The sequence below is a fragment of the Sphaerodactylus townsendi genome, linkage group LG10 (assembly GCF_021028975.2).
Source record: "Sphaerodactylus townsendi isolate TG3544 linkage group LG10, MPM_Stown_v2.3, whole genome shotgun sequence".
NCBI classification, from domain to species: domain Eukaryota; kingdom Metazoa; phylum Chordata; class Lepidosauria; order Squamata; family Sphaerodactylidae; genus Sphaerodactylus; species Sphaerodactylus townsendi.
Window position 1 is genome coordinate 24,798,242 of NC_059434.1, and position 26,063 is coordinate 24,824,304.

The 26,063-nt window shown below is 41.5% G+C and overlaps 2 protein-coding genes across 4 annotated transcripts in view; one reads left to right on the forward strand and one right to left on the reverse strand.

Annotated features, from left to right (window-relative positions):
- The window catches only part of LOC125439689 (cyclic nucleotide-binding domain-containing protein 2-like), a 61,552-nt gene extending 52,505 nt beyond the window's left edge, over positions 1 to 9,047 (reverse strand). For 2 of the 3 annotated variants that reach the window (XM_048508814.1, XM_048508812.1), the window contains exons 1-4: positions 8,946 to 9,047; positions 8,783 to 8,862; positions 5,416 to 5,527; positions 3,794 to 3,871 (exon numbers count right to left, since the gene is read on the reverse strand). In XM_048508814.1, coding sequence (XP_048364771.1) covers positions 3,794 to 3,871; positions 5,416 to 5,527; positions 8,783 to 8,862; positions 8,946 to 8,975 — 300 coding nt within the window. In that variant the 5' untranslated portion in view covers positions 8,976 to 9,047. The remainder of the gene's footprint in view (positions 1 to 3,793; positions 3,872 to 5,415; positions 5,528 to 8,782; positions 8,863 to 8,945) is intronic. The other variant, XM_048508813.1, reaches the window with a different exon arrangement.
- A 2,980-nt stretch (positions 9,048 to 12,027) lies between these two features.
- On the forward strand, positions 12,028 to 21,446 carry EXOC1L (exocyst complex component 1 like). The gene is made up of 3 exons (XM_048510127.1): positions 12,028 to 12,357; positions 19,423 to 19,553; positions 20,990 to 21,446. The coding sequence occupies exons 1-3, from the start codon at positions 12,237 to 12,239 to the stop codon at positions 21,257 to 21,259; spliced, it is 522 nt and encodes a 173-aa protein (XP_048366084.1). The 5' UTR covers positions 12,028 to 12,236; the 3' UTR covers positions 21,260 to 21,446.
- Positions 21,447 to 26,063: the final 4,617 nt, after the last annotated feature.

Sequence of the window (26,063 nt, forward strand, 5' to 3'; positions counted from 1 at the left end):
GGTATATCACCTAGCATTCTCTTGGCACAAGACTTGTCCTCAGTTAAGGCTACAGTCAAGCTGAGAGTCCAAGATATGGCTCGCCAAAGAGATATAACAGCATCCCCAAATTTTAATCTTAAACCATCGAGCAAATATATTCTGGGTCCTTCCCCCTATCTCTATGACTTGGACATTCAGTCACTTACCAGATGAGATGCCCTTCCCTCAGCAATGCTAGAGGGCAGTTATAAGAAAATTCCATACATCGACAGGCTGTGTCCATGTGAAACGGGGGAAATAGAGACCCTGATACATATCTTCTTACAATGCCCCATTCATAAAGAAATGAGGGAAAATCTGTTTGTCTCTCTCCCAACAACAATTTTTCTTGGCCCCGATTAATGCACCATGAAAAGGCTATTGGAAGATGCTAATCCTAATATTACCAGAGTGGTGGCAAATTTCAGCACATATGTTGTTAAAAGGCGCGGACAATAAGGCATGGACAATGAAGACTAGATTTCTAATTTATACCTTGTTTAAACATTATTCCAGTTTTTAATTTGAGCTTACATTAGGGTTTAAACAATCAGTTTCTGGTAATTGGTCACCTTAATTTTATTTTGTATATTTGGTCTGGAAATGTATATTGTGCATCTTATATTTTATATTTGATACCTTTTAGTCTATGACCATAATAAATATTGATTGACTGATTGATTGATTGATTGATTGATTGATTGATTGATTGATTGATTGATTGATACATTTGGTATTAGGAGCAAGGCCATTGCTGTATCAATCATTTTTATGCCCAGAGGAAATAGTTAGTGGAAGTAACATTAATTATGCTTAGTTACTGGTAGCGAATAACAGACCAAAGAGCTATAATGCAGAAGCCAGGATCTTCCAAGAAGATCACACAACAGAAATGCCTCCACAAACAGGTTTTAAGGGGACAGTTTTGCTACAAGTGAATAAAAGTTTACCTGACTGCAGGGGCAAAAAACCCTTATTTACTGTTTAAGTTTAATTGTTCTCCTTTTGGCAGCCAGTATCTTGATATAATCTTAATGGGGCTTTTCCATTTCTAGTTGTGACATTTTCATTTCCCACTCTTTTTCTCTCTCCGCTCTCTCAGCCATTTCTCTACTTTAATTTTGGCTGACTTTTTTTTCTTTATCTGCTTGCATTTTGGCTAGCTACATTTCTTTCTCAACCCTAGCTTTTTCATTCTCTGCCTCAATCCTAGCCATTTCAACTTTTAATTTCATCATCTCCAATTCCTGACTAGGATTTACCTCAGGAAATGTTACTTCTGCCTCAGTCTCCTGGGTCTGTCCATCTCCTTGAGCCTTTTGAGCTTTACGAGGTGATAAGGATTTTATTTCTCCTCACAAAATTTAAAATACTTTATTTTATTAACAAGGATATTGATTTATGTGTTCTTCTTTTTTTTTGATCCCACCACTGCCACTACTTTGAGACGGACCCCATTACTTTCTTAATTCACGCAGGATAACCACTTTGTGACCAGACTTGTCAGATATTCCACCTTTTCACAAGGACTGAGCTGCTTCAGATACTAGCAGAGTAATAAAAACTGTTTTCCTCAGACCTGTAACTTTCCCAGAAGGTGAAAGGTAGCCCATTATGCTAAACTTTCTGGCAAGCCCCTTAATAAGGCACACAAAATAATATTATACAGGCAGATTTAAACAATTTTCCACCACCAGGCCTCTTCAAGTGCCCTGACACTCAAAAGTAGTATGTATGTCACATGGGAACCTTACACCAAGGATATTCAACATCCAGAGAAAGCTCTCTTTAACAGAAAAACATCACATTTTATAATTACAATGTATTTTCCCTAAATCTATTTCTAGAGTCAAGCTAGTAGTAGAATCTAAACAGCTGCATGACTGGCAGGAGATGGATGGTTTAAATTTGTTGATCCTGCTCAAAATTTTGGGAAATAATATTTTATACAGCACACTGAAATAAAACTAACAAATAAAATTCTGGCATGGACAGGCCCTTATAGAAAATGACTTCATAGTTTGTTCTTTATAGATTCAGCAACACCCTGTGAGGCAAACATTAAGAGGCAGAAAGGTTTTGTCAATATTTGTCAAATCTACATTGAACCATGCTTACAAAAAAGGTTTTTATATTGAAATACTTAAACCAAAAATCTATGAGCTCCCAAAGCCTGTTTATTTTACACATAGCTAACAAAATGAATTATCGGCTTCTTTATGACTTTCAGTATAATCGGGGCGTGGGGGAGAAAGTTTTGTGGAATCAGTATGAACCCCATAGCCAGTATAAATGCCAGTTCACATGGTGCAAGAAGAAGAAGAAGAGGAGTTTGGATTTATATCTCCCCTTTCTCTCCTGCAGGAGACTCAAAGGGGCTTACAATCTCCTTGCCCTTCCCCCCTCACAACAAACACCCTGTGAGGTGGGTGGGGCTGAGAGAGCTCCGAGAAGCTGTGACTAGCCCAAGGTCACCCAGCTGGCGTGTGTGGGAGTGCACAGGCTAATCTGAATTCCCCAGATAAGCCTCCACAGCTCAGGCGGCAGAGCTGGGAATCAAACCCGGTTCCTCCAGATTAGATACACGAGCTCTTAACCTCCTACGCCACTGCGGCTCCTATACTAGTGCTGGGGGCACTTGTGCCGGCTACTTGTTGCCTGGGCTCAAATGTTGCTGCTGTTCTTGCGGTGCAAGAGTCCACGCCAGCGCTGATGGGACATTCTCATGGGCAGAGAAGACTTTAATAGGCTTCCTGAGGGCTTTTAGCCTGGGAATGGCTCCTTTTGCTGGCGTAGACTTACGCTACTAAAAAGGGTGGCATTGACACTTGAAGTTCGATTGGTAAATTTTCCTCTTTTTTTGCTTCCCCCCGCCCTTTGCAAATCTCTTTGGAGGCAGTGGGGCTGTGCTGTGCCTGGCCAACGCTCATCTACCCCAACCCCTAAGTGTGAGAGGATGAAGAGGCAAAAAACACAAGTCACCAAAGACAAAGGCCCACTCCGCACGTGCCGTATACAGTGGTGTTTGGCCAGTAAAAAAAACATTGTGGGGGAGGACTTCGCACAGCTGCCACTGCTGGTGCAAAGCCACACAGACCCATTTCCCCCACAATGGTGTTTACATGACTCACTAAATGAGTGAGTCTTTTAGAAAACATCAGCGTCCACCTGGTGCTGAGCAAATGGCACTGGGTGGAAGGGGCTGTTTTTCTACATTCAGCACCTGATTCCACATGCAGTGAGGATTCCTTTTGACAATAACACGCACACAAATCCGTAAGAGCTTGCATATTTTAAAATGACTACCATGAGATTTGGGATAATAATCAGATAATTGGTTATAATAATACATTTTAAAGTTTACTAATAGAGTATTTTCAACAAAAGCCACAGGATGAATTGTGCTGAACTTGTCATTTTTACAGCTCTGAATACTGTGCAGCTGTATTGAGCAGCAGTGGCGTAGTGCTTAAGAGCAGGTGCATTCTAATCTGGAGAACCGGATTTGATTCCCCGCTCTGCCATTTGAGCTGTGGAGGCTTATCTGGGGAACTAGATTAGCCTGTGCACTCCAACACATGCCAGGTGGGTGACCTTGGGCTGGTCACAGCTCTTCAGAGCTCTCTCAGCCCCACCCACCTCACAGGGTGTTTGTTGGGGGGGGAAGGAAAGAAGATTGTAAGCCCCTTTGAGTCTCCCTACAGAAGAGAAGGGGGTTATAGATCCAAACTCTTCCTCTTCTTCTTCTTATATAACAAGCTGTTTCTCTTACCTGCAGGAGGTCTTGCTGTCTTCTTTGTTTTGGGCAAATGTTTAATAGATGCTTAAGCTTTTCAAAACCTTTCTTCTGCTATACAAAGAAAAGGCAAACATTACTTTTTCACTGAATATAGCCTACCTGTTCTCTTGGATGTTTTAAGCAACTTGCAGAGAATAATAGTATTCAGTGCTGCCATAGATACATCATTCAGCTCTCTGTTTACTGTTAATCCAGGTATAGAATATTTTAAAAACAAATATTACTTTGTGAATATAATAAAGTTCAAAAGTTAAATCACAAGTAGCACAATCCTATGCATGTTTTCTTAGAAGCAGATTCCACTGAACTTAATTGTAGATTTATGCCTATTGTAAATTAATGTCTATTCAATGCCTATTGAATTTAATTGTAGATTAATGTGCATATTGGCTGCCTTTCTTATCCACTTCCACTTAGTAATAAATCAAGCCAAACTCAGTGGGACTTACTTCTAAGTAAATCACACCACTGAGTTCTTAAACTCATGGACTGCACAGTGCAAGTAATAACTCTGGTAATAACCATGTATTCTGTAGTTTTCCAGGATTTCCACACACTCCCTCCCCCAATTTATTAGTGTGTAGGGTTTGTGTGTAGCGGGGCAACAGTGCAAACTGGAGTACCTTTTTCCTATGAAAAGGCTCTCTGGGTCAAAGCCATAATTTAAAACCAATTTAAGGTTTTGTTCTGTGAGACACTGAGCACCTTGTTCTTGAACAAAAGCTATTTCCATTAACATACTCAGCACTTTCACGCTGCAGTCAAAATAACCAAAGAAAATTTTATTTATCAAAATAAACATTTTGATTTTAAAAAACACATTAAGCTATACATCTTATTTACTATGCTGATTATGTGTAATTTTTGTGTAATTCTTTGTTCTGCTGAGCCAGAATAATAAATACTGTAGTTGGGCATGCCATTTATCACTAGGCATGCTGTTACACAATATCACACTTCACTGAAAGTAGACTGCTTATTTCAACAGGAAGCCATCCCACAAACAGTGTCCAAGCTGTGGTGCTATTACTGCCATTTGTAGATGGGAAAATGAGGCTGAAAATCCATAACAGAACTTAAAACTGAAACCCAGTTTTTTCTGAGTTCAAATGTAACACTTAAGTCGTGTTATTTTGCAAGTTAAAATGCCTCCCCAGATTTGAAAACTATTTGAAATTAAACAAAAATATATAGTTTCTGGGGGGTTTCAAATGAGCAACTAAGCACTTAAGTGAGGCCAAAAAGTATTTAATTATTGAATCTGAATAAAGAGATTCACAGAATTCTTAAGACAAAATATTCTAAATTGTGCCCCTTCATTCCTCAAATGCATTCTGCACCCTAGCTGTAAACAATTTCTGAGTGATCTACTTACCTGTCTATCACACATTTCAGTAACAAAAGTACTTAGCATATATATCACATTTCAAGCATTCCAAACTGTTCACACACAGTGTTCTCAGTAATCTTTATGACCATTTTGTAAGGGAGGTCAATATTATTATCCCCATATCAAAGATGAGAGGCTGAGGCTTACCTAAGGCCACTGAACAAGAATCACAGCGCCTTAACACTTATGAAATATAAATACTCACAAACTGTTTTTTGGAATAATCACTGATGCTGAACATGAGGTCATTTTTGAAGGTCTTCTGCATCTTCAGGTAAAACTTTGCCCACTGTAATACCTGACTCCTTCCAATATAGCTGTATGAGAAAGTACACTGTGAGATACTTTGAAAGTTTAAAAGCTTGAAAAGTAGTCCTTGTAGAATCCGTTATGTCAGTGCATTTCAATTTAAGAGTGTGACTTTGCAAGCAATTGAAAGCTGATGTGGTATAGTGGTCAGCACAACAGACCAAACAATTAACTGTTTTTCCTTTCCTCTGAGAGGTTTGTTTGCGTTGGTCTGTGTTTTTGTTGCTGTTTCACTGCATGGTCTTCAGTCATGTCTGTAAACTCCTCTAAGCTACATAGGCAAGGCAAATAAAATATTTTAAATAAGTAAATCTGATCTTCAGCCTATGGAGAATAATGTACTTTCAATCCACTTTCACAATTGTTTGCAAGTGGATTTTGCTATTTCGCACAGTAAAATTGAAAGTACATTATTGTGCGGTAAGGGCCTCAGTCTGTGTGGTTATTCCAAAAGCAACTAGTTGCTATAGAACTGTATTGGAGATAGAGAAGCTTCATCTGTAATTCTACTATGAATTTGTTTTGTGGCACTGTCAGAAACACAATACATTTCCACAGCAGCGCTGAAAAGGAGCACCCAATGAATAATACTTTCCAAGGCTGCTTTATTAAATGTAGCATGGGATCTTTGAAAGACACAGTATACATATATTGAAACTTAGATATCCTGGCTGCATTGCCAAGATCAGCAATAAAGATAGTGGGAAATGCAAAAATACTTATCATGTGGTATCAGAACAAATAAAACACAGAAGAAGAGTTGGTTTTTATACTCCACTTTTCTTTACCTTTAAGGAGTACCAAAGCAGTTTGCCTTCCTTCCTCTCCCCACAACAGACACCTTGTGAATTGGTGAGGCTAGGAGAATTTAGAGAACTCTGACAAGCCCAAGGTCACCCAGCAGAGGTGGGGAAACATACCCAGTCCATCAGATGAGAGTCCACCACTCATGTGGAGGAGTGGGGAATCAAACCTGGTTCTCCACTGCTCTTAACCACTGCACCATGCTGATGAGCATGGAAAAATGTCCTTCTTAAATGTGTTCTGCTGAGGTTCTCTGGTTTGACATTGGTTCTGATGGGCTTCTCTTACAGCATTAGCCCTTGGTTCTGTAGGTCTTGCAAAAGTGCTCTCTTTGGCCGTTTCCGCACGGCCTCCTTCCGCCCCCACGCCGCCAAGAGTGCGGGCGGGCGTGAGCGTGCTCGCGCATGCGCGGCGCGTAACTACGGTAAGCGAGGAGGTCGGCAGATGGCGAGGCGGCTCCCTGCACGGAGCCGCTTCTCTGCGCGCTCCGCCCCTCTCACGGTGTCCTCCTCGCAAATTAGCCTGGGGCCATGGCGTCACAGCCCCGCTTCACACGCTGCCCTCCGACCCCTGGAGCCTCGGAGGGGGACAGTGAAGTGGGCGAGGGCTGCGACGCCCACTTGTAGGCTTAATGGTAGGAGGACACCGTGAGTGGGGCGGCAAGACGGGAGACAGCATCTTCCCGGCGGCCCAGTTCGCAGACCGCGCCAAGCAGGAAGGCGGCTCCACTCTCCAACAACAACCCTTTAAAGGGTTACATTTGTTTAAAGCGGCTTGACGCCGCACTAGGGGAGTGGAAGAAGAGTCAGGTCGCCGCTGCTGCGCTATGTTGCAGCGAAAAGCAGGCGCCTGTATCTTGAGCTCTGGCGGCCTGGGGGCGCCTTTTTTGGCGCCCCCAGGCCGTCATAAATGGGCCGTGCGGAAGCGGCCTTTGAGAGACTTTTGACCAGGAGTTGCTTTGCTTGCTCTTGTGTTTCTGGCTTTTTTTTGCCCTGGAGAAAGCATAACCCCCACCCCACCGCCACCGCCCATATCAAGCAAACTGGAGGGACCCCCTTCAGGGGCTCATAGAACTGTGTGTCTGTGCATGACCCATCCCTTTTTTTGTGAATAAGTTGGGTGAGTGAGATTTTGGGTTCTTGAGAGTTTTTAAACTGGAGTTTTCACAATTTTGTCATTTGGATTTTGTTTGTTTATTGCAGTCTGTTCTGAGACGGTGGTAAAGGGCAGCAAATAAATGCAAAACAATTTTTTTAAAGTAAAAAAACATCCTTCCAGCCCTTGGAACCAAGCCAACCCTTGGTTCTCTCCGATTGAAAAGAAAATTGACTCCATTCGACTGTAACTGGATTCACCATGTTTCTTGTCCTATTCAGAAGTTTATAAAAGACAAAAAGGTTGATTACTGGATAGAGTTTTCCAGGTTAGTTACAGCAGCCATGAAAACCTGCTCACCTATGCATTTCTCAATCTCATTTGAGCAGGGTCATATGGCCCATTATTTACTCTGCTTAGTTAACCCTGTTCTAAGAAGAGCCTTAATGCTTACTAGGTTTAATATCATGCCTTCTGCTTCTTTATTAGGCAGATTCAACAATATAGATTGTGCCCTTGCAATACAGGACAAGTTGAATCCTTGGCCCATCAATTATTGCATTGTTCTAGGGAATTAGATCTAAATTTGTGAACCTTACTCCCTTATTCCAAACTGATCTCCCTGGTTTATTCAGACCAGTGGTTCTCAACCTGGGGGTCGGGACCCCTTTTGGGGTCAAACGACCCTTTCACAGGGGTCGCCTAAGACTCTCTGCATCAGCGTTCTCCATCTGTAAAATGGATAAATGTTAGGGTTGGGGGTCACCACAACATGAGGAACTGTATTAAAGGGTTGAGGAAGGTTGAGGAAGGGTTGAGGAAGGCATTAGGAAGGTTGAGAACCACTGATTTAGACTACTCTATTTGTTAGATAACCCAGACCTCTCTTTCTGTGTGACGGTTGCAGATTTTCTTTTGGAAATAATACAGAGTCATTAGTAATTTTTAAAATATATTCTATGTTGTTCATTATTTTATGCAGTTCATGCTTTTATTATACCTATTCATGCTTTTATTATACCTAGTCACACACATACATATTCTTTTTTTCTGTTATTATTATGCCAATAAAGGCTTACTGTACTGTTGCTATTATGCCAATAAAGGCTTACTGTACTGTACTGAAAACATCCTTCCATTAGCGAGCACTTGGTAAGCAAAGGTCCCGCTCCCAGAGTCCCTGTGTGCATTCAGAGCACAGTCCCTTCAGCACTATAACGCTGGACCCCCACTTCTGAAAACGAGGCAGGAAGCCTCCGCGGTTTCTGTCCTTGCAAACTGGACTCGCTGCAAACATCACGAGGAGGGGACGTGGAGTCCGTGGAGCCGACCGGCTGCTTTGCTGAGCTGACTGACCTGCTCACCTTTTGCTTCTCAAGACCAGCCCGCAGAGATGGGCCACCGTCCGGGCTGCTCGGCGGAAGCGCGGCGCCCTTCTGGCTCGCTGCAAAGGAAGGAACCCACAAAAGCATGAAGAGGGGTCAACACAGAGCCGCGGCCGCCTGAGAAGGAGAGAGCAAAGTTTACCTCCTCCAGCTTCTCGGCAGCCTCCATCATAACTCGGTCTCCAGCAACAAACTGCCTCGTTCCCGGGCTGGTTCAGCTAAACGCCCAGAGAGGAGTCGCTTTCTTTCCCCCCGCCCCCGGTCAGAAAAAAGCAAGGGCGGGAGCTCGCACTGAGGCTCTCTCGGACTGTTTGCCTAAGCGAGCAGGGCCCTTGCGCAATGATCTTCCCCAAGCTTAGGGCGGTGTAGGTGTAGCAGTGATGGGGTCATGGGTTCAACTCCTCCACCTGACCATGTATGAAACTGGCGCTGGGCTTTAGCCCTCTCTTGCAGCTTGGCCTATGGGGAGGGGAGAGAAGTAGATGCACCACTTTGCGCCCCCTCCCCACCACCACAGAAAGGCAGCAATAAAGGTAGAATAAATAGACAAGGGCCTCACTGATCAAGCCTACCTGTATGTAGCTGTACCTCAATGAGGGGAATGCATTTTGCACATTCTCAGAAGCACTTGCCACCATCAGGACAACTCACCTCCTCAACTACTGAAACAGAACCCAGAGCTTAGCAGAGGAGGTGATGTGTAGTGCTTCTGAGAATGTACCAAATGTATGAGAATGTACCCCCTCACTGATGAATGTATACATTGCTATACACAGTTAGGGTTGACTAGTGAGACACCTCCCCCCACCCCTTCTAGCTTTACCAGTCAGGATTTCAAGACTGACGTTTCAGTAAGATTCCCTGTTTGATTTAAACAGGTCTTAAAGAGTAAACTGTGACTCAGGAAAACTCACAACCAAATGTTGTTACCCTGTTTCCCCGAATATAAGCCACCCCCTGAAAATAAGACGTAATAGAGGTTTTGCTGAAGTGCGAAATATAAGGCATCCCCTGAAAGTTAGACGTAGCAAAGTTTTTGTTTGGAAGCATGCCCGACGAACAGAACACAGAAAAATAAGACATCCCCTGAAAATAAGACATAGCGCATCTTTGGGAGCAAAAATTAATATAAGACACTGTCTTATTTTCGGGGAAACACGGTAGTCTTCAAGGTGCTAGTGGACTTCTTTGTTTTATTTTGTTTTGCGATAGCAAACAAATACAGCTACACTTTTTATCTCCCTGGTCCAGCATTTTATATTTGGAGGGAGCACTAGATTTCTCCAACACAAGGAATGCCAAGTAGAACTTCTCAAATAATTAATTGCTACAGTTAAATATGTGTGCCCCACCCCCCGACCACTGGTGGAGGAAAGGGGGTTTGGCCAGATTCAGCTTGGGAAACTGCAGGATATTTGGGGGTGGAGCCTGGAGAGGAAAGGGACCTCAGAGAGGTTCAGGGCCACAGAGTCCATCCTGCAAAGCAGCCATTTTCTCCAGGGGAACTCATCTTTGTAGTCTGGAGATGAGCTGCAATGTCAGGGGATCCCAAGGTCCCACCTGGAAGATGGCATCCCTACTATAACGTAGCCGTGCAACTGAAGAGACAGCCCAGCAATATATTCATCGTTTATGTCTGTCCTTTCAATCTTTAAATATTCCTGACCTTTTACTGAGGTATCCTATTTGTATGCAGATTGATGCTGAAAATACTATGAAAAATACTATGGTGCCTGAAACTCACTTGTCTGGGTGGCTGCCAGTTTAATTATCAGATTCTTTTGCATATTCACTCATATTTACTATGTGAGAGGGGCTCTGGGGCACTTTGAAAGCAAAAGGATGTAATGATCCTGATGCACTTGAAAAGATCAGAAATCCACATATCCCATCACATCACATGATATCATCTCTTTTCTGGCCAATAATCTCCTGTTTTACTTTTTCAAGTCATAGAAATTAATTATCATTTGGAATAATATCAAAATTTGGAATAATATCAAAATTTGGAGTAATATCAAGAGCATCAACATGTATTTAAAACATCCATAAATTACATACATATATTATATGCATACATAAAACTGTGACAGTAATTTAATCCAAGCGTGGCTCTGAATGCAGTGAGACTGAGAAATATATCTGTGCCTTTGAGCTTCCTGTGCATGTGTGTATGTTATTAACGCAGGTCAGAAAGTGAAAGACAACTCCTTTAAAACAGAATATTCATGCCAGCCAATATACATTCTGCCTTTAAATTACAGGTACGGGAAATGCTGAGCTGATTTAAGCATCACTTATGAAAATAATCTAAGTGACTGTGTGTTGTTAAGGATCTCCAAGTGTGTGCGGATGGGAGGAGGCAAGTCAGAAAAAAGGAAAGCAGTTCTACTAATGAGCGAGATGAATTAAAGATATTATTCAAAATCAATAATGTATGCAGATGCTCTTTCCAAATTGTCTTTGCAAGGCTCAGGTGGCCAGCTGAGGGTAGCATGCCAATCTAGCACTTCTTCTAGAAGTTACTTTTTTCTAAGGGCTTGCTCTTGAAATGGACAAGTTTGTTAAATCTAATGGGCAAAAACATAAAAATGAGGGTGAGATGAGTCATTAATATTGAACAGAAAAGATAAGTGGTTCAGATATTTGTGTAAAAGTTTAGGTTTTTTCTGTTTTGGAAAGAAAGATCAATTTATATAAAGTATGTGAAACCCCAGCTATCATTTGGGTGTAAAATTTTAGAAGGGAGAGTGTTATGTAGGGAAATATCCGTTTTCTTCAATACTATGGCCCCATGATGGACTGGATTCCGCCATCCCCCATGCTGGCACAACTAAAAGCAGAGGTCTGGATTTAGTGCTGAAGCTCTTTCTGAACTGGCAAGTGGTTTTACAGCAAGAACTGGCTGACTCCTCTGTGCTCTGATGTGATGCACGTAGACTTGTGGGGAAAGTTAAGTGTTTAGGAACAGCGGCAGTGCTGCAGGTGGGGGGTGGATGAGGAGATGTTGCGCCTGCTGCTGTCTCCTCTTGTGCCAGTGGTAATATCCTTAATGGAAGGATCATCCCAATCAATACCTCCGAGCAGCTGTTAACTGGCTGGGATAATGGAATCAAAATGAGTTAGTGCGAATGGAGCTGTCTTGCCTCTTTGGTATGAAAGATGCTTCTGCCCTGTGATAGTCAGGGGGCTGCTAAGACCCACAAGAGAGACTGTCTTGGCACCCCGGCAAACTATAGTGGAGCAGCAAAGCTTTTTTTGTTGCACTGGATGCGGAATGGGGTTGTTTCTGCTCCTCTGGCCAGCAAGCTGAAAAATTCAAAGCTGGGAGCCATGGCCTGATTGCTGTCTAACTTAGTCAAATCCCCAAAGTCTGGAGGGACTCAAAGAAGAGAGACAACCAGCAGCATTGACCTTGATCAAAGGCAAGGCAATGTCATCGCTGGTGAAGGAGGATCTTAACAAGAAACTGTTCAAATCCATCGGGCAGAACTTGTACGAGTTCATTGAAGTTGAGTGCTCAGGCAAGGACCGCTTCTACCTTTGTGCTTCAGGTAAGTAGCACAACACTAAAGAGTGGGGGGACTATTTCCATGATCCAGTGTCCAATAGGGCATAAATAAGTAGCAAAGAGTGTGAGTTGGGAGTCAGGAAATGCTGGTTCAGAGCTCAACTCAGTCAGAAACTGACTACATGAACTTAAGTAAACTACTGTTTTGCAATAGGGAAATGATAATATTGACCTGTTTTACAAGGGTGTTGTAACAAATGACTGAAATAATACATGTGAAGTGCTTGAAATATTCTGTTAACTGATATTTAGCAGGGACTGTCTGGGTGGTGTGGGTTCCTGTACAGTTCTCAACTGTAATTTATTTACAAGTTTAAAAAGTCAGCAGTTTGTTAATTTGTGAGCAAAATTGGAAAATGGTTGGGAAAATTATCTGTTGGAACGCTAATGGAATGAATTCTCCGGTAAAAAGAAGGAAAAAAAATAGTTTGGAAATTTTAATTGTATCGCACTGTGTGAGATTTTTTTTTGTGGAGGGGGGGACAGTTTAAAGATTGTACCAGAGAAATTAATACTCCACTTCTTGAATGCTGGCTGCGCTATAAAACATATTTTCGTGGGCTTGTTTTCAGGTCAGTCAGCTCAGAGTTAGTTTGTCTGCCCTATGAAGCACTTTTGACATCAAGATAGTCTAACTCACCATAATTTGTAGTTTCCTTCTCTTTTCAGGTTGTTGGAATTGTAATTAACTGTTTAGAACTAATAATTTTCCTAAGAGTCAAATTTCAAAGAAACAGAAAGATACATGAATTTGTTATATTAGGTCAGATACATTGTGTTTGCTGCTATATCTAATACACACAAACAATTTCCTAAACTGTTAGCTTGTGGATTTTTTTATTTTTTTGCTTTGCTAGCATTTTATTTCTGGCAAGTACTGCAGAATTTCTTTCTTTCTTTCCTTTCTTTTTTCCTTTTGCTTCAGATTTCAGTAAGGCTGCACACTTATTTAGATATTTAACACTTTTGGGCCCTTGATATTTTGAGTTCAGCAACAGAAATGTAGTTATTATGTAGACATAATTTATTTCTATACGTAACCACAAATTAAGTTATTTTGATAATGGTGCAGAAATAATAATTGGAAGATGTGTGTGTATGTTTCTGAATAGTTAACTATGTAAAATCTCTTGTGAAAAGAGATTTTTTTCCTCATGGAAAACATTTTCGGTTCTCCTAACTTGATAATATGTGAAATCATAGCACAGACACAACACCTTATACTGTAACCAAGGATATACAGACAATAATTATTTGGATTGTGTTATTCCATTATAGTCTACTGTTTAAAACAAGTGCCTTATTATGACAAATTCTTGGAGGAAACGTATAAGGGTGCACTGATACTGTCTTGGTAGGTATTTCCAAATAAAATGAAAAACCAAAAGTGTGCATAAAATGATGTTCAGGCTTTCTCCTTAAAAAGTGGTAGAAACTGTGTTGTGTAAAAACAGATGGCTAGAAAGAAAGTCTAGGCTATAGAATGTAAGGAAAAAATAAAGCAGGGAACTCTCGCCCATACTGTCTTCTGAATTGATCTGATGAATACATAGAAGTTGTATTTTTAAAGGTGACAATGAATGGAAGCATGGTTCTGGAGTAAAGACTTCTTTCATGATCTGAAGCCAATGCCATGAAAGTCTGTTATTTAATAATCTTCACTTGTTGTTCCTGGTTTGGCTTATTCAAGGTTTGGGTGGTGTTTTGCAATCTTTGAAGAGGCTATTGTCAAAACCCCTTCCCAAACCATCATTGTTCTTTGCTTAATGTCTGCACATTTCTTATTTACATCTAGTATTTGCTTGCTGTTCAGTGGACCGAAATGACTAAAACTTAAGTAAAGAGTGGGAAGTTTACTAGGGGATTTCAAAACCTGCCTATATTGCTGAAATCCACGTGGATAATTTACATCCTTCAGTTTGCTTGACTAAGGGCTTCACCCTGACCTCTATGCTCCCGTAACTTCAAAGGAGAACTAAATTTCACTTAAATACTTAATATTACTTAACAAATACTTAACAAACACTTAATATGCTTGATAGCAGAATTGTGCAAAGAGAAACTGTATAATATTCTCTTGTTCCAAAATCATTTCAAAAGGAAAATCACATTTATGTCAGACAGTCCTATAAACAATTCAAGAATGACCTTTTAAATTGTTTAAAACTGTTTGGGGAAGTGTTATAGCATCAGTGAAACACTGTCAATCAGTCTTCTTTTAACAATACTAGAAACCATTCTAGATTTTGCTTTCAACAAGAAATTTGTGTATACTATTAGACTCTTAAAGGTTGTATATCCCAGTGAATTGAACTATCTTCCCTCCAGGATCAATAAAAATGCTAGACTTCTTGTTTTTTAAACAACCACATAATGAACCACTTTGGAAACTATAGGACTTCCCAAAGCAGGTTTTGACATGCCCCGATGCTCCTGCCTTACACGGGCCTCCAAGGTAGCAAATAATTTAAAACATATGTGATAATATGTATTAAAACCATTAAAATGAACCCCTCCCAAACATACCAGATTAAGACAACTTTTAAAAGAGTTAAAAACATAATTAAAATACATTTAAAGCAGTTATAATGCACACTAACTCCATGAACTCCATTGATGTCAATCACAATCCCCTCTACGTGGTTCTATGTTGAAAGAGTGGAACACAAATGCCATCTTGGTAGTTCATGCTTGTATTGGCTGTGTACTGTTTCCTTCAAGGGAGTGTAACTTCACCCACAATGGGTGACACCTTAAATCCTAGGTTGGACCTTCCGCCCACCAGTAGCACTTCTGTCTTGTTGGGATTAAGGTTCAGTTTATCAGCTTGAACACACTCCAAAACTGCCTCCAGGCCCTGGTTCAGGGTTTCTACAGCCCCCACCCCCGGGATCAGCTGGAACTCCTGAGTGTCACCTGCATATTGGTGACTACCCAGCCCAAATCTCTAGATCACCTCACCAAGCAGTTTCATGTTTAAAAGCATAGGGATGCAATATGGAATCTTGTGGGATTCCATAGGTCAAAGTGCTGAACAGCTGTCCCCCAGCACCACCTTCTAAGAGTTACCCTCTGGATAGGACCAGAACCACCATAGATTGGTGCCTGCCAAACCTAGTTCAGATAGGTTGTCCAGAAGGATGCTTTGATTGATGGTTTGGAAAGCTGTTGAAAGGTTTAGGAGAATCAACATTCTTTCTGCCCATCTCTTGATGCAAGTCATCTACCAGAGAGACCAAGGCTATTTCTGCCCCCTTAACCAGCCATGAAATCCAGTTGGAAGAGATCTAAACAATTTGGCTTATCCAGGAATTGTGTCAGTTGACCAGGTCATTTCATTTCAGAGGTCAAACCAGGGCATCCACTTGAACACCAACCATATCAACAGGAAATTCCCCTAGAGCCGTGGTGGCGAACCTTTGGCACTCCAGATGTTATGGACTACAATTCCCATCACCCCCTGCCATCATAGCAATTGGCCATGCTGGCAGGGGCTGATGGGAATTGTAGTCCATAACATCTGGAGTGCCAAAGGTTCGCCACCACTGCCCTAGAGCCATCCTCTGGCTCTGGGGATGGATCATCTTAATAAATCCTCCACCCCCTGCAGAGTCTTGCTATCCCTGTAAGTCTAAATCCAAGCAGGTGGTAAACTGTCCATGACAAAAGAACAATGGTCAGTTCCTCCACCTCAGATCATATCCCTCTTGCCCAGAACAAAATACCGGATCAAGAATGTGACCTGCATGATATGTAGAACCAGTTACTACCTGAGAAAGGTTCATGGTTGTTATGGAGGCCATGGATTCTTGAGCCACTCCTGAAAAGACAGGTTTGACATCTCCCATTACAACCAGCAGGGGAGTCTGCAGCACCACCCTCAAGACCAGCTCAGTCAGGTAGAGACACTCTTTGGCAGCAGGGTGGGCAGTACACCAACAGAATCCCAATTCTGTCTCTCAATCCCAAAGAACACACCCTCAAAACTAGTAGCATTCTGGATGGAGCATTGTGCTAGACTACAGCAACACCACCTCCTGACCCACCAAATGTATCACTTTGATCATGTGTCACTGAGTCCCCTGGAGGACACAACTGAGAGAGGTTAACATCTCCCCTACCACTTGCCAAGTTGTGCATATGTAGGTTATACGTAGGTGTCCACAGAGCAGGATGAATGCATGGGAGTGAGGCCAGTGAACATCACCATATTCCCCTCTCATGTGCTCACTGATTAACTTAGTTAAAAGGGGTTTTCTACACATGGTGAACCACATCTGACTTATCTAGAGTGCACATACTTATGTCAGTCATCACACATCTGGCAGCCAGAAGCAAACTATCATGCAATATTTTACTATTCTCAAAATTGATCTATCTCTAAAATTTCCTGTACACTTGTGAGTCTTCCTAGTGTTCTATATATTCCAAGGGCATAAGTTTAGCCACTGTTTGATGCAGACTAGCAATTTCCAATTTCCCCTTCCTGCTGTAGACCCCCCCCTCGTCAGTCTTCAGGGTTTCCTACAGGAGCCAGCATTTTACTGAGATGGTGGGCTGCAGTGGGAAAGGGGCCACAGCAAAGTTAGATTCCACAAATGGAAAATGTAACTTAGACCCAAAATGTTGCCTAGATCCAGGGTGCTAGGCTAGATAGACCTCTGATTGAGAAAGAGGATTATTCATAAGCATAGACCATGATTTCGACCCCCTCAAAAAACCTAGTTTCCCCCAGTACTCTGCTAGTTGCTCTATCAACATGAATATAAAAAAAACCTTTCTCTGAATAATTACAATCTATATTTCCTAGAAATGTGTTTCAGTAAAAATGTTGCTGCCATTCAGCACATCCTTTTTGAAGCAAACCAATGGGAATGCAAAATGTGGAAAAAAGCTTAGTTGTTTGAGAAAATTGAACTTTATGGAGGCAACTATAATATTTAATGAACCTTCAGTTTGTTCCAGATTATGAGTGCACAGACTGACTGTTCTGTTTGTTGTACATCTCAAAAAACAGAGCTGAGCTGCAGTGAAGACACTTCTAACCAGCGAGCCTATCTGTAAACCTCAGTCAGCACTCTGGACAGCTCCTGATGTACTTCAGCTGCCTTAGGCAGTGTTACATGGACCTGCAAAAGCTGCGGGGATATACATGTTCAGTATTGCCAGTACTGAACTATTTCAAAGTAAAATAGTAGATGTGCCAAACCTACAGTATAGTTAAGCCAATACAATCAGTGAGTGCAGCAGAGAAACCATGGTAGCATACCATTGATCTGCAAATATACATAGGAAGGGAATCACTGTATGAAAGCTATAACTCTGTCAAACTCTGTCAAACACACATGAATGAAAATGTCATTTCCTTACATTTTCAAAATGCATTGAAATTAATATGCTAGTCCAGAACTGAAGACTGCAGGATATTTTAAACACATTATTCCCTTGTGTTTCCACTCAGCTGAAAACAGCACACAGTGTCTGTGATGTCACCACATAATTTAAGGAGGAAAAGGGAGTGGGTGGCCAGTGAGCAAAACTCTTAGTGTTGGTTAGGATTCCACAGGGTCCATCACTAAGATGGATTTCACAACAGATCTTCTGCAACCAGCTCTCTCCTCCTTTCAAACGGAAATTCCTTCAACTGATTAATAAATTGTTCCTGATTATCATAAGGGCTGTTGCAAGGCAATGAACTGCAAAGAAAAGAAGAGAGGACAAGGAATTTGCACAGAGATGCACTGGGTGCACATAAAACTTTTTAGAACAGGGCACCTTTCTTTACAGTTGCACTGAGGACTTTGACATGTTAAGAACTTTCTTATAAAACTAGAACACACATATGTACTTGTGATGAAGTTGTCCTATAACTGTATCTGTAACTGTATTACAAAAAGTCACACTAGCCTAACAAGCTCTTTGATCTCCGGATGGAGGACCAAAAGGTGGTAACCAAGAGGAAGCCCTGTACATCAAAGGCTAGATTGCCTCATGGCAGGAAGCAAATTTTCCTGGGAAGTAAGGGACAAAGACTTGGGTGATTCTAATCCAGGCTGAGCACGTGTGTGCGTCTCGGAGCTCAAGCGTGCTAAAACAAGCTGAGAAATATTTGTATCAAACATTTTATTATTTTCTGTTTTTATTTTCAATAAAAATCATTGAGAACTCAGCTGGTTTCAGAGTATCTGGAAAAAAGAACCCAGGGTTTTAGGAACAAGCATGGCTCTCCAAGGCTTGATTTCGTGATACGGTGGCAGCTTTTGTGGTTCCAGTACTCTATTTGGGCACATTCTTGGTTTGATTTCATGACAGTATTCTTTACCCTTTCCCCCTTAATATAATGTAACAGTGTATTAATGCATGCTTGCCATCCATACCTTTCCTGACTCCCCAATAAGAGTGTTTTCTGAGGACAACCATGCAACTTCAACCTCTGCCAACCTCTGGGATCATGAAGGAGCAGACAGGTTTAGCTAAAGGAATTCAGTAATACATCCAGGAATTCAATGATAACATGGTTGCGACAGTTCTAATTCATCAATTACAAAAGGCTTTAATAGTATAAATTGAAGGAGTGCCACAATGGCCAGGAAGGGGGCAAGTTTCCATTCAGATCATCTGTGGTAAAGTCTCTGTACTGCTTTAAAGGGCAGCACAATAATTCACATGAAATAACACAGGAATTGATCAATTCATAACAAAAGTCACTACACTTTTGCCATAAAACTTCCTACAGTAAATTAGCTTGTTTTTATTTAAAAAATACTAACCATTTATTTATGACATTTCAATTTGCTTTTTTCCCAGAAAGACTCAAGGCAGGCTCTCATTCACATTTTTAAACCTTTTACTGTCTCTAAAAGAGCTATTTACCTTATGATCTTCTGCTTATCATTTTTGTCAATAAATGTTATAGGAATGCAGGATACAGTATATCTGCTAAAAGCAACCAGGCTTTGCATGTTTCAGAGGCTTCTGTTCTCCACTTACCATCATGCAGTGTTTCTAATAGCATCCATTTTGAGTTGCCTTGTTTTCCCCCTTGCAGTGACCAAAAGAGAAGAAGTTCAAATATCTATGGTGAAACATTTTAGAGTAGGCCTTGATGAGAAGTATGAAATCTCTGAAAAATGGTTTCTCAATGACCTGGAGATGATTGATGGAAAAGAAGCAGATACTGTGAGTGTTGCATTTTATTATAAGGCATATTCGTTCTTCAGTTTGTGATGCAATTGCTGGAGCACAGGATTAATGTTAAGAGTTATTACGTTAAAATGGCATCATGGGATTTCAGGCTCAATATTTCTCAGCATCTCTAAACTATGCTTGCTCAACTGTATAAGCAGTCTCGGATACAGATGGGGAAGTGCCTGCCAATAACCTTTTTATGATTGCTCTGGACTCCATACAGTTTAGATACAGACAACACACACACACACACACACACACACACACACACACACACACACACATGCATCTCCAGAGTCCCTGCTGATCCCATTGCTTAGAACAAAACACCTTTCTAGGAAGAAACTGGGCACTGACACGAAAATTATATTGTACTGCATTATATTGCTGCATTAAAAATGAAGCATATTTGGGATTAAGCAGCAAATTTCTCTTTGCAGAATGGATGGGATAAGCATTCATAGGTTGCTTTGCATTCTGCATGGCATTGTTTTGTATATGTGTATGCTGAAGTAATATTGGATCATAACCGGCTGGCCATTCTACTGGTAAAAAATATCTATTCTGAATCGAGCAGATGTGATTACAATGAGCCCACTGTTGATCCTTACTGGTCCAGATAGCAGATCAAAGACTGTCAGGGTTTGGAAAGGCTACATCCTCCAAAACAATGTGTGTGCCACAAAAACAGTGTTGGTTGAGATGTTTTATATGCAATACCTACCCCTTTAGCTAGTCTCTTGTGTATATCAGGTTTACTGTGTTTGGGTGGCTGCATCTTCTAGTCGCCCATTTCACAGAGTGATGTCGAGCATGAGAATGATACGACAACTCTGCTCTTGAGATGAAAGGTGATTTGCCCCTTTTCTCATGTCCAGGTGTAACATGATAGGAATTCAAGCCTCTTCTGGATTGGAATGTTTACTAGTTGCGCATATAGATCTTTCTCTACATACTGCCTGGCCCTATTAAACCTCTCCTACAAGTCACTCCAGTGACATTCTGCTTTTAACTGGTGGTAATGTAAGAACCAAACAGTAACCAGGTTCTGTTGGTGCTATCGATAAGTTTCAGAAAGACAGAAAACCATTATCGGCAGCAGAAGCTGTTCTAAAAAAGATACCAACTTAACTACATCTTCCCCAGGGTGGTATTAGCACAGTACATTTCAGGAACACATTAAAACTATTTAAGGAGGCAAAATTTCTATGTCAGCAAAAATACTGCTGACTTCTGTGAGTGTATTTCTCTGTCTTGTGAAGGACTGGCATGGGAACAGCTCAAGCTTTGGAAATATTTCCAAAATCTATTTTGGCTTTATAAATACTTGATGAATTCACAATAATGTGCCAAATGCTACAAGGTGGCTGAGAAGTTTTCAGTGCTGTAATAAAAATAATAACTATTCTCTCTTCTTTTTTTAAAAGGATAATCCATGGTTTGATATGCATTTCAAGAAAGTCTATAGTTGGGAAGCTTACAGCTGTGCCTCTAAGTATGCGTTTGCCCGAACATTAAATAAACTGAATGAGATGTACCTCCAAAAGGACCTGAAGATTGTGAACTTTGATTATACCTACATCAATGATGACTCATTCTGGTCTTCCAACAATGGAGACTGTCTGGTTCTTATGAGGATCTGCTTCTATGCGTCTAACCTTCTTTGTCTGTCTCTGTGCCCTCTGCCAATAGGGTGAGAAGCTATCATTCTTGCCTCATTTTGGACAGGAGTACTGTACTGTATCAGCAGTTGTAGTTTTCACTATCATTAACATGGTTTAAGCATTTACTTCAAAAAGACAGGCACTACAATATATGTGTGTTTAAATATGAATTCCTACCTAGCTATTTTAATCACATTGTCAGATGTTATGTACCCTACAAATTTACCTCACACTAGTCCAGGGGTAGGGAACCTGCAGCTCGAGAGCCGCATGCGGCTCTTCTGCCCTTGCACTGTGGCTCCACGAGCCGAGCCACCGGCCCCATCCTTGCCCGCCCTGCAGGCAGCAGGGCGGGTGCACCAACTGCCCACGGTCGGCTGGGCTGCGCTGCAGGTTTCCCCTCTCGCCCGCCCTGTTGGAGCGGGGCGGGCGCTTTTCCAGCGGCTGGCAAGGCTGAGCCACCGGCTTCATCCTTGCCTGCCCTGCAGGTAGCAGGGCGGGCGCATCCATGCGCTTCTTAGAATGAGCAGAGTAAAAGGTTAAAAAAAACCCTATATATATAGTGTTATCTTTATTTTAAATGTCAAAAATTATTTGCGGCTCCAAGTGTTTTCTTTTCCTGTGGAAAACGGGTCCAAATGGCTCCTTGAGTGTTAAAGGTTCCCTACCCCTGCACTAGTCTGTCCTAAAGAATTCTGGGAATTATAGTTCAGTGAAGATTCTGGGTGTGCTTAGGAAGGGAAAAGTTGCCCTTCCTTGCATGCAATGATCTGAAGGGCCACATTTGTTACAGTTTTGGAAGATGATTTTCCATTTCTGATTCCTCTGGTCCTAATCTAACAGGATGCTTAGGATGCAATGAATATCCATTCATGCAATACCCAGTGTCGGGGAACTGACTGTAGCAAGTCTGCACAACTTGTGGTGTGCGAGAGCCTTGATAGACTTGCGTCACAAGCAAGTTTAGGAATGCACAACACTGGTGGAATCCAGGAGAGCACAAAGCAGACTGTAGGCTGCAATTTAGCTTTCTGGGTCACAGACTGTTCTGGGTTAGATGCTAAAAATATTTCCATTGCATCTGGATTGCAGCTGGCAGTGATGTGGATTTAGCAGATTCTAGAAACAAGGTCTAGATAAGCTTCCTCTATTATGACATCCAGATTTTTGCTTATGCATTGTTGAATAAAACATACCTTTTCCCCCCTTCAGTTTAGTTACTCTACAAGAGGCTATAGTTCATGGCTGAGTGTGCTGTGACAAGCTGACATGTGCTCATCTACCTTATGAGAAAGGTAGCTGATTCAAAAGCACTTTGCATGTTAGCTCAGGCATATTTGTGTTTCTTATTACACCAAAATATCGTACAATAAAGAGCCCGAGGCACAGAGAGGTAAGCTGCAATACTGCAGTCAAAAGCTCTGCAGATGACCTGTATCCAATCCCAACCAAAGTAAGGCTCATTCCGCACATGCAGAATAATGCACTTTCAAACTGCTTTCAGTGCTCTTTGAAGCTGTGCGGAATGGCAAAATCCACTTGCAAACAGTTGTGAAAGTGGTTTGAAAACGCTTTATTTTGCGTGTGCGGAAGGGGCCCCAGTTTCAGGTACCTTACTCAAGATTGGCTCAGCCTTCCATCCTTCTAAGGTCAGTAAAATGATTCCCCTACTTCTTGGGGAAAGCAATAGCAAACCAACCCATAAACGCAGTCTGCCTACTAACGATCATGATGTGGCACCACCCCATGGGTCAATAATGATCCAGTGCTTGCCCAGGGTTCTACTTTCACCTATTATACAACAATGTAATATATTTTTTAAGTTTTATTGGTTTTGATTTAGAATGAACAAACACCAAGGTCGTGTGCCTCAAAATACAAACCTCAATAAACTGTGGGATAGTCCACAGTTATCAGCAGCAGCTTTGGAGTAAGCAGGGACTGCTGGTGAACTTGCAGCCAGGCTGTGCTCATTGAGAAATGCAGCTTATATTACTAGTCCTTCCATGTGTGAAGAAACTGTATATTCAGACATCAATGACAACTTTTGTTTCCTCCCTGTATAGTCTCTATATGAAGGAGCCAGTTCAAGTCAAATTGAACTTTTTTTAATCAGGGAAGTCCAGGCATGAATCTCTGATGTCCCTGTTCATTCCCATGGTGTGAACAGGATCTGAGTTTGAATGAAGAAAAAAAATTAAAGATTTTTTAAAATAGTGGTTGATGATAGAGGCTGCTTTTCTGAGAACATATTGCTGTACATAAGCTCCGTTGAATAAAATGAAACTTCTGATAAGAACAACATAGACTGTGTAAGAGTGAGGGTTGGGAGGACTTTCTGAATATCAGAGACTCCGACCTGATAGTTCCCTCTCCTCTCCTTGGGATAAGGTTGCCAGATCCAGGTTGGGAAACTCCTAGAAATTTGGCGATGGAGCCTAGGAGGACAGAGTGGAGTAAATTACCATACATTCTACCCTCCAAAGCATCCATTTTCTCTAGGAAAACTAGTCTCTAAAGTCTGGAGAAAAACTGTAATTCTAGGAGATCCCCAGGTTTCATCTAGAGGCTGCTTCCCTACCTTAGGGGAGGAATGTTGTTGTGACAATATTATGGGGTGTAGGAGACGTTATTATTACATGTGCTACCAAATTAAACTATGGAACAGAAAAAAGTCCAAGTAGCAGGTAACCCTACCTCAGTTCTTAAGAAATATGTCCCATTCTTAGGAAACAAGTACCACTGATTTCAGTGGAGTCAAGTAAGTGAGTCAGGGATCATAGCCTAAATCACAAACTCTAGTTAGCTGTTTTGAGGAAGATGTCATTGAAAATATCTTAAACGTTAAACTCTTCTTAGAAGTCAGTTCTAACATGCTAATTCACCAGTTTTCTACATTTGGATTATTCAACCGTTATATTAATGCATTCCAGCTATTCATTTCCAATAATATAAAATCTAGCTTCGGGATGACACTGCAAACATTTTTTTTAAATGTCACTTTCATTTTCACAAATCTTAATGTCTTCTCACATTATCTTTTTAGATGTACATATGTGGATGTGACATATGTGGATGTCTGCAAAATGCCTATTGTACAAGGGTTCCTCCTCTGAAAACCAGGCTCAGCTGATATTGGCCTTGGAGAATACATGTGATGGTCCTAGAGTAGAAAAAATCTATGGGAAAACCAAGGGCAAAAAAGTAGCTCCCAAGTACAGGGAAAAGCGTTAGGAGCCTTGTAGTACAAGTCTAAGAGCACTTTCCTGGAAGTAAACCCCATTGAATAAAATGGGACTAGTTTCAGAATCAACCTGCTTAGAATTGTTCTCATAAACACCTATTATATTGTTTTCGGAAGAGTGCAGTGGTATTGTGGAATTATTTTTTCTCATGTCAGTAAGGATTCGGGGGTGGTAGAACATAATTTCCCTGCAGCAAAATTATAAACAGGCAATCTCTCAAATCATATAATCCAGCCCCATGCCGATGGAGAATTGTTCCCTGTACTGCTGCTTTTGAAAATGCTTGCACCACACAGCTTTGAACATTTAGCCCAGCATTACCAATGGAAATTTAGGCCACCATTTTATTGGCTAGGGGTGGGGAGGTTGGAGGAAGGAATGAAAAGCTTTATGAATTTCTAGAAAACACGAAGGGCAGGGGTGGTTTACCACCACGATTCAAATTAGTCCTAGACGAAAGAATGGACGTTAAAGGGAAACCACATTGCTTGTCAAGATTGCTTGTCAAGATGTTTTCAAGACTACTTTAAATGGCATGATCATGCAGCATCAAAGATGTTCTTAGTCGCGCTGGGCCATTTGGCAAAGTGAAGAATATAGGGCTGCCAATCTCCAGGGGGTGGTTGGTGACCTCTGGGAATTACAGCTGGTCTCCAGGTTACAGAGATCAGTTTCCCTGGAGAAAACGGCTGCTTTGGAAGGCGGACTCTGGCATTATACCTCACTGAGGTCTTGCCACTCCCTTAACCTTTTCCTCCCCAGATGTCACCCTCCCCAAATCTCCAGGAATTTCCCAATCCAAAATTGGCAACCTGACAGAGAAATGACATTCTTTAGTGTAACCTGGTAATTGAACAGCCAATATGAATACACAAATTTCAGTCGTGTTGCTAGACCAGCTGGAAACATCCTGGAGTGAGTGGTATAGTGCCGTGATGATCAAGCCAGCTAGGAATCGAGCCTCCAGAACTGGTTTGGGTTTGAGGAAACTGAGAAACAGAAAGATGTTACAAGGAATCTTCTACTGCCTGAGTGTTTGTTTCTTACTTGCTAAATCTGGACACTTGTAAATAAATTATTACAAAGATGCCATCAGTGTTCAGTGTTCTTTCTAATGAAGCTACAAAGGATGTTAGTATCTATTTCCCCTCCTAATAACAATCACCATGAGTGCTGTCTGACCCACCCTCAGTTAAACTGGTTGGTTGCCGGTGGTCAGGGATGATCAACGGATTTTTTTCTCAAAGGATAGGAGCTATTTTTCCTGAATGAGAAATTCATCCATACAGAAGGGAATCTGAGATGGATGGTCTGCAGGGCTGGGGATGTGAAAGACAGAAAATAACTTAGCAGTTCTGAACTGAAGTTTGATAGTCTAAGCAACCTGGGGACTGCTTTGGGAATCTGATGCAGAACTGGAGGATTTTGCTGCCTTCTGTAGGAGAATATTCGTTCTGTTTGTAAATCAAACAGGGATTACAAATGGTTGCTGTGGGTTTCCTGGGCTGTGTGGCCGTGGTCTGGTAGATCTTGTTCCTAACGTTTCGCCAGCATCTGTGGCTGGCATCCTCAGAGGTGTGTGATACACTCTC